The following is a 15,713-nucleotide window of genomic DNA, read 5'->3' as shown; positions in this document are numbered from 1 at the left end:
AAAGATGCAAACGAACAGGGGTGATGATTACATTTATTCAAAATAAGAAAAGGACACTCTAAGATTATGCAAACAAAGCAAAACATTAGCTGGACACACAGATGCACCGGGTATGTATCCAGCCCACCTGAAAAAACATTAGCTTTCTTTTTAGAGGGGGTAAAAAAAAATATTAGTTGAACGACTGCACGGACGCACGGCGTACCCAGCCCACCTGAAATCTATATCCATACATATTTTTATCTTTATCTATATCTTTATCTACTAAAATATGGACAAACATTTGTGTTTGCCCGTCACATAAATTGCCCTCAAAGTTGTAAAATATCACCCATCGATGCCACCAGTAAGTGACAAAAAAAACATTCCCTTTGATGGAAAAAAAATGCTTCGTTTCGCAAGGGGAGACCCGTCTGGGCCAGCCCACAAGTACTAGATAAATATAAATATTTTTGGTGCAATATTGAGGAATTTAACTCGCAACCAACACCTTGCGGAGGCATATTGCTAGCCAGTGAAGCCTATGCATATTTGTGACTATTATGCCATGCAAAAGTTTAAGAATTAACTGCAGGGGCAGACTGGAATATTATTTGACTTTTTTCAAAACACTTCTTGAAATTCAGAATAATTCTTTTTAATTCTGAACAATTTTTAACAAACCCAATTTTAAAAAATGTGAACAATGTTTCAATTGTGCATAAATTTAAACTATGGGAACTTTTTTTCATTTGTGAACAAGTTTTGTAAGATGGGAACATTTTTCTCATTCTTGGACAAAAGTTTGAAAACGGGAACATTTCTTTGAATTTTTGGACAAAATTTGAAATCAAGAACATTTTTTTGAAATTCTGATATTTTTTAAAAAATAGAATAATTATTTAAACAGTTGAACTTTTTTATATTCCTGTACATTTTTTATTTTGTGATTTTTTTTGAAAACATGAACATTTTTTAAAAATTCTTTTGTAAAGCATCATTTTTGAAAATTCCGAACACTTTTGAAAAACACATACATTTTTTGAAATTTTTAATAAATCTTAAAATTTCCAAACAATTATTTAAATTTATGGACAAAAAGGCCAGCCCATTTTAGATCGCTTGGTGTGCTCTGTGTGTGTTTGGTCAACTCCTTGACACAGAGAGCGTCTTATAGGATTTTCCGCCCTCGAACCCGTCTCATTGTTCTAAGAAAAAGCGAACCCCTCTCGTACCTTCCGATTCCCTTCACCACACCACACCCCGTTGCCTCCCATGCCACTGCATCGCGAGGCCGTGCTCGATGACATCCACGGGTAGCTCCTGGGAAAGTCAGCCGAGGTGCAAGACCTCAAGGAGAAGCTCACTGCGCAATTCCACCTATCCAAGGAGCACCATCACGGCACCTTGGCCACAGATGGCCCCCCGACAACGTAACTGCTCGGCGATGCAGGCTCACCTCCGCATGGCCGCCAGTGGTGCAACTCTCTCCTTGATCCTAGCCAACAACGTGACCGCAGTGTGCGGCGACGGAGACGATGTGACAAAGACATACTTCAACACCTAAGCCCTTTACAACCACATCTCATGCCCTGTCTCTCGTGGTCGCTCATGTTGCCTTTCTCTATAGACTCCTCACCGCTAACAGCGGCCATGTCGCCATCATCATTAGGCCACCCGCTGGTTGCATCTTTTTCCATGGTTGTAACCTCTCGACAATAGGAGCAATCCCATTGTTGGCATAGAGCCTGAAAATCCTTTGCCTCTCTTTACCGTCCAAACATGAAACCTTGATATTTGATTAAGCTCAACAACTGTTATTCAACCGACCTGATATAACTAGGGTAATCTTCTTTGCACACTCCTTAGAGAGAGAAAAAATATTCTTCATGTTACGTGCAAACTCTCTTAGCATGTTTCTAAAGGTCGGAAAGAATTTTGTAATCACTAATGTACATTTGGTAACTTAATTACCAATTAAACACCAATTTTGTATTCATTTATTTTTTTTAGTTTGTGTGTGTAAATGTATGATCCTCATGATTTTGGGTTCTCAATAATATACCAACTAATGAAGGTAATAACTCCTTACACTTGGTTAACTAATTCAAAAGGAAGAGACAGAGTATCTCGATGATGCAGCAAAATGCGGTCCTAGTCATTGGCGATTACGATTCTTTTTTGCTCCCGTTGCAACGCACGAGTTCTTTTGCTTAGTCCATATATAACAATAATCATATGGATGTGCCGTGCACTCCACCCTCCATACCATGATCACACGAGAACAGATTAGCAATATTGTTGCCAGATGTATAATGATCAGAAAAGAGGCCGGGCTTAAAATGCGGTGCGAGCAATACCGCCACAACGCGACATGAAACCAAAAGCCTCCCTATGAAGAAAGGAAAGCCTTGCCGGTGCACGACACGACGCTCGCCATATCAGGATCGGCATGGCATGCCGTGCACTCCACCAGCGCGCGCACAGTGCCACGCAATGGCCGCATCCATCGATCACGCAGACGGATCAGCCAGCCAGCCTTGCAAGGCGCACACTGCCATTTTGAAGCTACGCTGCACGATGCGCTTCGTCCTCTCCGTTGGCGCCAAATACAGTACACGCCACTGCGAAAATGGAAGCTCTGCCACCCTGAAAAAGCCCCGCAGGCCCCCTCCCCTGCCAAAGCACTCGCTCGCCCCGCGCCGCTTGTCCAAGATTTCCTCCTCCCTCTTCCACCGCTGACCACCGCTCCACTCATGGACGGCGACCGGGTCCGGGCGCGCCGGTGGGCGGACGAGGAGGCGGAGGAGCGGCCGCTGAAGGTGGTGTTCGCGTCGCCGGCGGAGCACTTCACGGACTCGGCGCCGATCGGGAACGGCAGCCTCGGCGCCATGGTTTGGGGCGGCGTCGCCTCCGAGAAGCTCCAGCTCAACCGTACGTACCAGCTGCCTCCCCCGTTGCCTAAGCTTTTGCCATTCCTTTCCCTGTTCATGACGGTTGTTTCAAACGGAGCACGTACTGGAATCAGCAAACAGAGTGTTGTGACTCGTGACTCGTCCAAGAACGGCACCTGGAGGGTGTTCGATGAAACTCCCTAACCAAACCACCCTCCCTTATATGATTATGTATCATGGCAACTTGGCAAGTGAAAGGATGATAAAAGTAACCATAATTGTTTTTGCAGTTGACACTCTCTGGAGCGGTGTGCCGGGAGATTACACCGACCCGAAAGCACCTGCCGCCCTTGCCGCCGTCAGGAAGCTCGTCGATGAAGGACGGTTTGTGGATGCCACCAGCGCGGCTTCGGGCCTTTTCGGTGGTCTAACAGAGGTATGCTATATGCCACGGTGTTCTGCTTTGCACGTCGGAGCATGCTATTGATTGTCGTGTCGCGGTGAGGCCAGACCTAGCACCATGAATTCCTTGATCCTTGCCGTCGTTGAGTATTGTTCCGAATTATGATATGATGCATCTTACTGCACATTAAATGTGTGCTTTACTTTGTTATGGTTGGGCCTTTGGTTGACGATATATGCAACATTTTAGCCTTTACTGCACCATGGCTGTATGGTCCGTCGGCAAAAAAAATGTTGGAAGAGACCTTTTTTTTCTTACTTGTAAAAACCACTTAAGGTAAAAGGTCATTGTTTCGTTAACCTGTTATAAGTTGAAAAGTAGCATGCTTATTTCCAAAAATAGCATATCCTAGCCAAAGAAATTGAACTAAACTTACCATTGATTTTCAAGTTGAAAGTTATTGTTGCAAGATGCAGTATTACACATCTGCAATAGAAGTTCATAACACTATCTTATCTTGATGCTATGAAGGTCTACAAACCTCTTGGAGATATGAATCTAGAGTTTGACACATCCAATCAGGAGTATAGTTCCTACAAAAGGGAGCTTGATCTGCATATTGCTACCACAATTATCACGTACAACATTGGAGAAGTTCAGTACACAAGGGAGCACTTCTGCTCAAATCCACACCAGGTCATTGTTACCAAGATTTCAGCAAACAAACCAGAACATGTATCATTGACTTTATCGTTAAATAGTAAGTTAAACCACAGAGTTCGTGTAATGAATGCAAATGAGATGATCATGGATGGCACCTGTCCAGTACAAGGACACAAGCTACAAGAAAATGAAGCCAACGATGCTACTGGTATCGGGTTTGCAGCTGTCCTTAGCCTGCAGATGAGCGGCACTGCTGCAAAAGTAGCAGTTCTAAATGATCAAAGTTTGAGAATTGACAATGCAGATTGGGTGCTTTTGCGGGTTACAGCTGCTTCCTCATTCAATGGGCCTCTTGTGAATCCGTCAGACTCAAAACTGGATCCTGAATCAGCTGCTCTGAAGGTCATGAATATGATTAGGAATCTCACATTTGATCAGCTCAAAGCTGCTCATTTGAAAGATTACCAGGGTCTTTTTCACCGTGTTAGTCTGCGGCTATCACAAGCAGCAGCTATAGAAAAAATAAACATGAAAGAAGTTGGTGATGCCGTCAAGACTACAGCAGAAAGAGTGAATGGTTTTCGAAGCGACGAGGATTCTTCTTTGGTTGAACTTCTCTTCCAATATGGTCGATATCTGCTTATTTCATGCTCTCGACCTGGAACACAGATATCTAATCTGCAAGGAATTTGGAATCAAGATCTCTTTCCTGGATGGGAGTAAGTTATTCTTATGTCTAAAGTTATTGCATCGATATCCTTTATTTTTCATTTCCCTTATCTGTTTTTTATATGTGAGGCAGTAACTACCTACTCTAATACATGCACTTGATGATGAATTGACTATTAAAATATCTGACTTGCTAACTAAGGCAACTGGGAGATATTGCTAGGGGCTGCATTTTCTCTTTTTTGTTTGTGATCCATACTGTTTTAATTTTGCAGGTGTGCTCCGCACCTCAACATAAATCTTCAGATGAATTATTGGCCAACACTTCCTTGCAACCTTACTGAATGCCAAGAACCACTACTTGATTTCATAGCATCTCTTGCAGTTAACGGAACTAAGACTGCAAAAGTAAGTTCTACTGCTTTCAATATTTGATTTTAGTGAAACAGTGAGGTTACCACAAATATGAGTAGCATGAGAATAGAATTGTAATACCTTGCGGAGTTATACTAGGGGAAAATATGCCATATGCAACCAGACAACACATGGCCAACTTTGTAAAGGCATCACTGAAATCTACTTACTGAACAGTTTAATTTCTTAGGTCCCACGACAGTTGCTAGAGGTGTGTTATCTCGCCGCGGGAGCTAAACACACACACACACATACACACATCTGCATGTCGCACACAAAAATAAAAATAGGTTGACAGTAGACTATCTGATTTAGATCCATGACACAAAGGTAGACAGGTAGTCACTGAACTTTAGATTTTGTTCTGACTGCTAAGTCCTGCAAACAGTATGTTTGTTTATGATAATTGTGCTTATACTTGTTAACTCTAAACTGAGGCGAAGTTACCTAGACGAGATCAGTGTCTTTCTTCCATTCATAACATCCTTAACGTGTAGAAGAATCAAAACATCTGATTGCTGGGGGAATTCTTTGTTTGTGACAGATCAATTACCAAGCAAGTGGCTGGGTAACTCACCACGTCTCAGACATATGGGCAAAATCATCAGCTTACAATGAAGATGCCAGGTTCTCAGTGTGGCCAATGGGGGGTGCCTGGCTTTGTACGCATCTTTGGGAGCACTACCAGTATTTATTGGACAAAGTAAGAAACAGATATGCTTTAATGTTGTTAGCTCATATAAATATTCTTACTACCTCATATTATTTTGCAAATATAGTCTGGTTACAACGTCTCAATGTTTTGCAAGTTTTATGTTACCACATTGTTATTCTCTTATTGTGCAACTTGTCTTCGATTCGTTACTACCTTGATACTCACATAATTATGGGGTTCTGCAACACTGGAGTGTTTTCTGAAACTATATTTCTTGTTAAAACTGTATCAAGGATGTCCCAGTGTTCCTACAGCAGTATCATTTGGCATCTCACAGTTTTGAAATTCTTGTTATTCTTTTATGTTTCTTCTAGGACTTTTTGAAGAACACTGCATATCCATTGTTGGAAGGATGTGCGCTGTTTCTGACTGATTGGTTGATTGAGGGACCTCGAGGTCTTTTGGAAACAAACCCCTCTACTTCTCCCGAGCATGTTTTCATTGCTCCAGGGAGTGGTGGTCAGCAAGCTAGTGTAAGCTATTCAACTACAATGGATATCGCAATCATCCGAGAGATATTCTCGGCAGTCATTTCTTCTGCAGAGGTAACAATTGATGCCCTAACTGGTTATAACAATGTAAAATGTAATCAGAAAGATAAAAATATATGCTGGTGTAGTTTTTTTTGTTTTTGTTTGTGAAATGTGTGTTGACTCGATCATCTCTCAAACATAATATTTTGATGCTACTACGCAACAGATTTTAGGAAAATCTGATACTCCTCTGGTCCAGAAGATCAAGGAAGCGCTTCCAAGGCTCCCTCAGAATACGATTGCTGAAGATCAAACACTCATGGAATGGGTAAATGCTCAAGCTCTGCTTGGGTTTGGATTTATTTCTATTATAATTCGACTCACATCTTGGTTTTTTTCACGGAGGCACAAGATTTTAAGGACCCTGAAGTTACCCATCGGCACCTGTCACATCTCTTCGGTCTTTATCCTGGTCATACTATAACCATGCAGAGAAATCCTGAGATTTGCGAAGCTATTTCTAATAGTCTTCACAAACGAGGTTTGCATAACACTTACTAATAAAGGGACATTTCTCCTCAAATCGGAAGTTAATACATCGTTGTTTCTTACTAGGGGAAGATGGACCTGGATGGTCAAGCACGTGGAAGATGGCTTTGTGGGCGCGCCTTCTTAACAGCGAAAATGCATACAGAATGATCCTAAAGTTAATCACGTTGGCTCCACCTGGTGAAAAAGTTGGGTTCGAAGGAGGACTGTACACCAATCTGTGGACAGCACACCCACCATTCCAGATCGATGGAAACTTTGGGTACGAAATGTTCTTACTTTTTCAGTATACGATATATGCTTCATTCTGTCTGATCAGTTTGACAGTTTCCGGGTTGCGTAATTACCAATTAACCAACTCTGAAAGTAACATTAGCATCTCCAATTCTGTACTGTCTTGCAGATTCGCAGCTGCGATCGCTGAAATGTTGCTTCAGAGCTCTCCCACTGACCTGCATCTACTGCCCGCGCTTCCACGCGACAAGTGGCCTGAAGGGTGTGTCAAAGGGCTGAGGGCCCGGGGTGACACCACTGTCGGCATCTTCTGGGAGAAAGGGGAGCTCCAGGAAGCAGTGCTGTGGTTTAACAACAGAAACAATTCAGCTTTACGGTTGCATTATGGCGGGCAAGTTGCCGAAGCCACAGTGGAAGCTGGTCACGTTTACAGGTTCAATGGGTTTTTACAGTGTGTCGAGATATGGCCCCTTGACAAATGCCCATTTTAATGTGTGTGTGTGTGGCTTCTTCATTGTGTATGGACATATGTATATGAGTTGCTGTGTGGATAATAATTTAAGGCGTGTGGCTTGATTAAGAATAATGAGTTGGTGTGTGGGTAATAACGCCCCCCCCCTCCCCTCGGGCTCTCGCGACCGCGTCGCTCCCGCGGGCGACCGGCCGCGCCCCGGCTCCTCCTCCGCCAGCTCCCCCTCTTTCCCCCTCCTCGCCGCCGTCGCCGGCGTTCGCCGCCGGGCCTAGCCCGGGCGACGCTGGTGGCGGCGGCCCCCGGCCATTCCCCTCTCGGTTGCTCTCCGACGCGGGGCGGAGGACGCCGGGGGGTGTTCCCTAGGCGGCGACGGTCCGGCGTGGCGGCGGGGCTTCCTAGCGCGGTGCGGGAGATCGGCTGGACGGCGGCGTCGCCGTTGGCGGCGGGGTGGCGCGGCGGCGCGGCCAGGCGGCGCCCGCTCGGCCCAGATCTGGGCCCTTCGGGCCCCATCTGGGTCTGGGCGGGCCGACGGCGGGGCGGGTCGACGGCGTGGCTCCCAGGAGGCGGGGGAGCAGCGATGGGCGTTGGGGTGCTGGCGCTGCCTTGCTGCAGCGTGGCCGGCGGGGCTTAGCGGGCCCGATTCGGGCCTGGCCGGGCCAGGGGTGGCCTGGTATGCCCTGCTGCTGCGTCCGGACGGCGACCGCGACGGTGCCGGAGGCTCAAGCCTCCTGCACGACGGCGGAGGAGGTGGTTCCCTCCCGCGCGGCTACGGCGCTGCTGCTCCCATCGTCCAACGCCTCCTCCTCGTTCTCTTGGCCTCGTGGTGGCGATCTCAGTGAGGCGGCGTGGGTGGCGTTGCAACCGCGGTGGCGCATGCTGGTGGGCGGTGGGCGGCGAGCTGGTTGGTTGGCTTCGATCCGGTTGGGCGGTGGGGTTTGGAGTTGGGAGAAATCCTTGCCGAATCTTCCGGCTCCGGTGCGGTGACGCCTGCGGGTGCCACCATTCCTTCCTGGAGGGTGTCGGTGGTCTTCATTCCCCTCTTCCCTCCGTGTGCCGGGGGAAACCCTAGGATACGTCCTGGCAGCAGCGTCGTCGGCGTCGTTTCCTTCCTGGAGGTGCTGCTTGGTACACGGAGGATCGGAGCCTAGGATCGTGGTGGGTAGATTTCGGAGGGCGCAGCGGTTGTAGGTCATTTGCGTCTGTCGAGCTGCCGGTGCTGGCATTGTTTCTTTTTCTTTTTCTTTGGTTTGTTGTGCTGCTCGCCCCAGCGTTTGCTCTATAATCGGTGTTGGTGCTTTGGAATACAAAGCGGGGGGGAATCCTTTTTTGGTGTGGGTAATAACTGTATGTATTGGCTTGGCTATCATGTGTGGGCATATGAATGAGTTGGTGTGTGATACATTTGGTGTATGGATACTATTTCTCCTTGTTCTCAGTAAACAGTCAATGTTTCATACTATTTCGACCTGTTCTTAGTAAACAGTCAATGTTTGGAAACATACATAGCCTAGAATGATTTCCTTGTAAATGTATGCCTTATTTGATTTCTGAAGCAAACAGATTAACCTTTGTCTGGATGAGATGAGACGAGTTTAACCTGAAGCAGGGTACACCATAACATAACCCACAAAGACCAAACCAGTAACATGTCTAGTCAGAAATCCTAGAGAAAACTTTAAATATGGTCTGCAAGTGTGTATGTCACCAAATTCAGACTGCTAATTAATCGGGGTATGATTTGACTGCTAATTAAACAAAGTCATTGATAGTGTACAGAGTCCATAGTAAGTGACGGACGATATATACCGCCCAGAGTGTTAGACCCTGACCTACAGGTGAGTGACAAATGTTATTAGCCCTAAGCGTGACCACCAAACCCTAATCAGAAAAGCAATAGCGTATCCTCTCCATCCAAGCCATGTCGAGCATTTTAAGTTGCTTCACATGTTAGCTTTCCGCACCTTATGGAGGTTTTGTCGCAGAAGTTGATGGCTTGACGCCTCAGCATTTTCTCTTTTCCGTTGGAACACCTTTTCTAATAATGCTCCCAAAGTTCAAGGCTTTTTTATTTTGCTATTATAGTGTTTTTAATTTCTCTTGCTTGCCGCTGCTGAACAGAACACTAAACACACAATTCAAACTGGAAAGAAAACTAAAAAAGAACTAAAAAAACATGCCCCCGATGTTAGTTTACTGTAAAATGGTTGTTTTGCTCACCAGGCTCCTTCCCGGTGAGGATCGCCTCCTTTAGTTCTTCTAGTGTGTACCATCATGTTTTAAGCAGTCATTTCCACCGTCGGATGGATATTTTCCACGGCGATCCCTCTAGGTTCAGAGAGAGGGAAGCTCTCCCACCACGTCCTTGTTCTCCTAAACTCATAATTCATCAACAACGTTGTAGTTATTTTCTTTGGTTGCTGATTCACAATATTTTTTGCTCCGAAGGAGCGGTACCCAGGTTCACAGCTAAATTTGCCCATTTTACAACCATATAAGCCTATTTTGCGAATCTACTACCACTATAAAAGAAAGAGAGGGCGGAGAATCAGATCATCCTATCAATCGAAGCTGCAATCTGATGGTCTACATCCCTCCAGCATACTAAATGTATTTTACGCTTTAATTACCCACCATGCCATTACTATAAAAGGAAGAGAAGCCAGATCCAACTTATAATCTGAACCGTCTAATCACATCATCAACGGCCTAAATACATCGTTAACGAAATAGTCTTCGTTAACGAAACGCTAATCCCCCGCTTCGTCTCACCCCGCACGTCCTCTGTTCAACAACCGCTCCGCGTTCGCCACTTCGCCCCACCTTCCCTTCACACCGCTCGCCCCGGCCCCCTTCACGCCGCCGCCGCCGCCAGCGGCTTCGCCCCGACTCACCTTCACGCTCACGCCGCTCGCCCCGGCCTCCTTCACGCAGCGGCCGCCGCCAGCGGCTTCGCCCCGACTCACCTTCACGCTCACGCCGATCGCCCCGGCCCCCTTCACGCAGCCGCCGCCGCCAGCGGCTTCGCCCCAACTATCCATCACGCCATTGCCGCCAGGCGCTTGCCCCGGCCCCCTTCACGTCGCCGCCCTTCCGCGTCCACCGCTCGCCCCGCCGCCCTTCGCTCAGCCAACTGCTCTGCCCCTCCACACCCGCCGCGCAGCCCCACAACCTCTTCTCGAAGCCACCCACCCAGCCCCGCCGCACACTCTGCGCCGCCCCGACCATTTGTTTTATCCTTTGGTTCTTATCTCTTGAGTACTTCCTCTGTGACATTTTTGTAGGAACCTTCCATGTGTGATTGTTGACAGTACTATGAAAAATCAAAAGACTCCTGTATGTTTGTACTAACTGTTATTGTACAGATCTGGCCTTTTTCCCCTTGTATATGCGCTTCTGCTATGATCAAAGAAGAGCAAAATTCCTTCTATTTTACATACTCCATCAAACTATAATGAATTAGCTGCTATTTTACATGCAACTCCTGCCATTGTTATGCATGAATTTGCGTCAAAACAGATTTATTTCTTTTCCTTTTGTTTCAGGTTTTAAGTGAGGAATTTTTCTCTCAAAGTCGAGTGATCTAGGTAACTATAAGAGGTGGAATTACCGGAGACGCACTAATGTGATTATCTTAACATGTTATTAAGGTGAATAGTTGTCGAGTTGCAGTAACTATATTAGTTGTTGATAAGTCATGGTCTGCTGGAAAAATGATTTAGTGCAAACTACTCTAAAATAGCACTTAATTGTTGGTGTATCCTCCGTGAAGACTTGGTGCATCTGTCTAAAGATGCTTGCCAGTGCCTCCATTAGACCGTGGATAGTGCATATGATATTTAGAACTTACCATGTTCTTTACATTATTATGTTATATAACAAAAGTATATTTAGAACATTCACATATAAGCGGCCAAGGTTATTATTTTTGCTTTCAGTGGATTAACAATTTATGTTGGCGCGGTATGAAAATTTAGTTCATGGTCATTTCTCTTATCTTTGATGCAACTGGATCTTTAGCATTTTTACAGTGTTTTCGAGATTAGTATGATATTATGTACTTCTGGTTCTCAAATTAAACATGGTTGATTTTTCTCAAATTTTTTTAAAAAATCTGTGACATTAATCTCACCTTGTAATCAGAAGGGAGATAGATATAGGCAATGCTACAAGAGCATCAAGTTTTAATGTTTGGTTAACAATTTTGTAGGACACTGGAGTGAACATATTCGCATTTGTACAATCCAAACTAAATATATCATACTTATGGAGCATGAATTTAATTTGTATTTCCTTCCAGGATGCACTTACTCATGGCATCCATTTTAATAAGGTATCTCTTGGAAATCATATGGCATGCATGTATTAACTTTTGAACTTTGCAACTAAATTTGGTACTAAAACATGGTGTAAGTTACGGGTAAATTTTAGGTCATCATCCTAGCTCTAATTGGTTGATTTTCATGATCTTGCTTACATTTTCTCACTATATAGATTAGACACCAACATGACACCCTTTGAAACAATAATGTGTCTTTCCATGGATGTTTTAGTAATGGGCACTGTAATTCAAAAAGGTTGTGTTTCTAGAATCGACTGTGTAATATTTTGAGGGCAACAGGCATGTTTATAGAAGTATCATGTGGTGCATAATCATATTTGATGGCAAGAGGTATGATGTTATCAGACTATACATGTATCTTCTGATTGTCTTGGACAATCTATTTCATAATAGGTTGACACGGTGAATGCACTATGCCGCCCTTATGACTAATTCTAACACCAATTAGGTTATATTGCTTCTGTCAGCCAGTGCAACTTAAATATTGCAGTTATTTCAAGGCCAGGTGCTTTGTCCTTAATTGTTCTTCCCTTTGTTCAATACATCACACCAACCAACATTTATTACTGGATTTATTTTAGGATTTCCAGTGATGCGCATTCAATATATACTCTGTTGTTTTTAATCATGACCTATGATGGATGACTTGTAGTATATCTTCGTCGATTCTTTCGAAGTGGATGGAAGAAAGTGAAAACTGGTCACGAACATCATTTGGAAGAATGTTGGACTCAGACATAATGGTCCCTGATCTAACATGGAGTAAAGGGAACCCATTTACGGATTTAATTTTTCCGCGGCTAGACCGACACGTTCTCATGTAATTCTCGATGTATGCTGGATTGTCTCTTTCTATCTTTGTGGAACGAGGTGCAATTCTCTTGTGCATTCGGGAACAAAATCGCGCAACCTTTAAATTCTATGAAGCCTTTGATACTTCTTCTTTTATCTTGTAAATTTCTTTTTGCAGTGTTAACGCACGACTTACCTATTATTATTATTTTCCACCGCCATTTTCTTTGTTAGTTATATATGTTGGGACTGTTCATTTTTGTTTTAGCCATTTTCAGTTCCTCACATTTGATTTCTGTTGAAGTTATTTTTACTGATCAACATGTTGCTATTTCTGCAGGTGACACTTCAATCTTCTTTATATTCAAGTGCAATCTGCTTTATATTCAAGTGCAGGAAGATTTCAGATTGTGTCCTCCTTTTTTCGTTGGCACTATCAGCTCACGCCCTCTTGCAATGCAAGATTATCCATATTTTGAAGTCATTTTTGTGCTGACGTCATTGTATTTTCTCAAATAGATAGATGTCATGAGTAAACACTTGTTGAGTTGCAGGCTGGTATTGTTGAATTAGTGGCTGCTACTGACTACCAATATTGTAAAGATACTGATATGATGTGTTCCATACTGAGAATCACGAGGAGATTTTTATTGAGCTTGAGTGAGTAATTGTATCTACTTATTTTGTTAACCACCTTCGTAGTGTATGCTATATTTAGGTTGTGGACTTATTGATCCCTTAGGGTTGCTTGTAAATGCATGTAGAATAGACTGCTAGGAGCAGTTCACTAAACAATCTTGCAGAATGAATTGCATCTTAATGTGACTTGACTGAGTACCGTTTTATCTTGTAGTTATATGTCAACACATACAGATTCATAGGGCTTGTAGAAAGCATATTAGAGCTGAGTATGGGATTAGCTTCAGCATTTAGAGCAGCAAGGAGCGACAAATGTTTACAGGGTTGATACCGTGCATAGAAGAAACCTAAGGAGCACGGTTACTATCATGTGCAAAAACTCTTTGATTGAGATAGCAACAGTAGCAAGGTGAATTGCAATGTACGAATATATTGTTATTTGTCTATTAGTTTGGCTTTGTGTAGATGGCTTGGTATTTGAAAAGTAAAACTCTTTCCGCTTTTTTGCAGCAAGGCTGGTGTGAATCTGGAGGAGATGCTATCATCAAATACTATCAAAAAATAGCAATTATGCATGATGTGGTGGGATGGACTACCGCCTTCTTGATCTTTTACGGTTTTTTCATGTTGCTGAAGTGCAAATGTATGAGTCAAGGGTGGTAGTGCCCTGTGCTTTTTACACATGTCATTGTACTTGTGATCTCCTGAATATTTTGTTAAATAGTGAAGGATATTTTGGAACAGTGATGTTTTCAATCTTCAAGACACATGATAAGAAACTAACTGGTGAAACTGGGCATCGCCTCACATATAGCTTTTTAGTTTAAGATAGTACTCCCTCTGTAAAGAAATATAGTGATCTAAATGCTCTTATATTTCTTTACGAAGGGAGTATGTTTTTATTTTCTGCTATGATTTGTCAAGTTGCTTATGATGTTTTGAACATCTAACCAATGTTGACAAAAAGAGCATGTTTGGTATGCCTTTCTTGCTCAGGTCCAAGGTTGGATAATCATAACATTAATGAAATTCCTGAGACTACGTGTGTTACACGTGCAAGCTTACTAGTAACCATATATGGCTCTCGCTCTCGCTCCCGCTCCCGCACCCGCTCCACCCTCCCTGCCGGTCACGCCGCCGGCCCCCGGCGATGCCCCGGCCACCAAAAACGCGCCGGGCACCCCTGCTCCTGATCTATCCCTTTCCACAAACCCCCTAGACGAGCTCATATCATCTGTGGCTCCACCACCTTCGCCATTCTTCGACCTACCCTATGTCAAGGCTGGGCAGGTAGCACTCCACTGCTTCCTCGGCTGCGGCAATGCCATGGGCTTAGAGTTTGAAGATGACTGCTCCTACTACCTCCGCCTCGCCATCACCACACCGGCCCTCCACCTCGCCTCACCCCTATACACCGCCTTCGGCCATTCCAACCGACACCTCAACGCCATTGTTGTTGCTGCGCTGCTCCAGGCTGTCCTGGGTGGCTCTACTGCTCACTTCTTCGTTGCGCAATGCTCTCCTCTGGTCTTCCGTTTCCACGTCGCGTCTGCGCGCGTGGCTGAGATCATCCTCGCTCAAACCACTCTTCACTTCCGCAATTATTCCTTCTCTTTTGCTAGGACTCTGCCCTCCTTCCCGTCTCCACCACACTCTGCCGCTACATGCATGACGCTTGCCCAGTTGCTCCAAATCCCAGATGACCTGGGTCTTCAGTTCGAAGCTGTGACTTGGTCACAACTACGTTCCCATGTTACCGCCCGTTCATGCTATCAGCCTCATGGCTGCCGAATGTACGCGTGTGTAATACAATTTCCCTTCACTCTCAATGCCACGATCATGGCCCTTGTCCTCGCTCATCTGTTTGGGGACTCCTACTTCCATTTCGAGGTCACTGACAACGGAGACTCCTGCTTCTCCTTCACCGTTGCATCGCCCGCAGTAGCCAAACTGATCGCCTCCATGGGTGACTACCGCAAGAGGAGAATGCTGATCCGCTTCCCCTGGCCTATGCTCATGAGTGGTGCCCGACACCTTCTTAGTGATGATGCCATGCCCCTGTCGCTTGGTTCCACGTCTTCCTCTTCGTTGTCGGTCGTCTCTGCATCACTGCCACCAGCGCCTTCAACTCTGGATCTGCCTAAGGTGAGATGCAAACGGCCAGGTATTAGTTTCTTTTACCGCATGCTAAATGTTAGTTGCTTTAATCAGCTTCCACCTCATGTGCACTACACTCACCATACACATCCGTTCTAGATTACTTTCATGCCAATCACTGTCAAATCTAATGAACTACTAGTGGAATCAGCCCTAAACCACTGTTTCTCCGTTCAACAAGATTTCCACGCAATCAAGGTTCATGATCTAATTTTTAAATCTAGCGTCTCCTCCCGCCCAGTCAAATTTGAAATTCTCAAGTTGGGGTCTCTTGACTTTGACGGGTTTCGTCTTTTTCTTTTTGACCAGCTCGATCTAGCC

General features: G+C 44.7%; 2 protein-coding genes across 2 annotated transcripts; both read left to right on the top strand.

The window, feature by feature from the left end:
• Window positions 1–2,557: 2,557 nt before the first annotated feature.
• Window positions 2,558–7,579, top strand: LOC125524735 (alpha-L-fucosidase 2-like). The gene is made up of 10 exons (XM_048689772.1): window positions 2,558–2,913; window positions 3,164–3,309; window positions 3,808–4,658; window positions 4,884–5,016; window positions 5,567–5,725; window positions 6,052–6,282; window positions 6,437–6,538; window positions 6,616–6,751; window positions 6,826–7,021; window positions 7,163–7,579. The coding sequence occupies exons 1-10, from the start codon at window positions 2,736–2,738 to the stop codon at window positions 7,482–7,484; spliced, it is 2,454 nt and encodes an 817-aa protein (XP_048545729.1). The 5' UTR covers window positions 2,558–2,735; the 3' UTR covers window positions 7,485–7,579.
• A 6,733-nt stretch (window positions 7,580–14,312) lies between these two features.
• LOC125519075 lies at window positions 14,313–15,491 on the top strand. The gene is made up of 2 exons (XM_048683962.1): window positions 14,313–15,380; window positions 15,447–15,491. Exons 1-2 carry the CDS (start codon window positions 14,313–14,315, stop codon window positions 15,489–15,491), a joined length of 1,113 nt encoding a protein of 370 aa, XP_048539919.1.
• The last annotated feature ends 222 nt before the right edge of the window (window positions 15,492–15,713 follow it).

The sequence above is a fragment of the Triticum urartu genome, chromosome 7 (genome assembly GCF_003073215.2).
Source record: "Triticum urartu cultivar G1812 chromosome 7, Tu2.1, whole genome shotgun sequence".
In the NCBI taxonomy this organism is placed as follows: domain Eukaryota; kingdom Viridiplantae; phylum Streptophyta; class Magnoliopsida; order Poales; family Poaceae; genus Triticum; species Triticum urartu.
Note: the sequence above shows the minus strand (reverse complement) of the source record. Positions and strands in the feature narration are given on the sequence as shown.

What these genes read in the sequence shown, in the direction of transcription:
- LOC125524735 (XM_048689772.1), top strand. Translation starts at nt 2,736, where the DNA reads ATGGACGGCGACCGGGTCCGGGCGCGCCGGTGGGCGGACGAGGAGGCG. An exon ending in TAATAGTCTTCACAAACGAG is followed by an intron (nt 6,752 to 6,825) that starts GTTTGCATAACA and finishes GTTTCTTACTAG; the next exon opens with GGGAAGATGGACCTGGATGG. An exon ending in CAGATCGATGGAAACTTTGG is followed by an intron (nt 7,022 to 7,162) that starts GTACGAAATGTT and finishes ACTGTCTTGCAG; the next exon opens with ATTCGCAGCTGCGATCGCTG.
- LOC125519075 (XM_048683962.1), top strand. Translation starts at nt 14,313, where the DNA reads ATGGCTCTCGCTCTCGCTCCCGCTCCCGCACCCGCTCCACCCTCCCTG. An exon ending in CAACTCTGGATCTGCCTAAG is followed by an intron (nt 15,381 to 15,446) that starts GTGAGATGCAAA and finishes TGCTTTAATCAG; the next exon opens with CTTCCACCTCATGTGCACTA.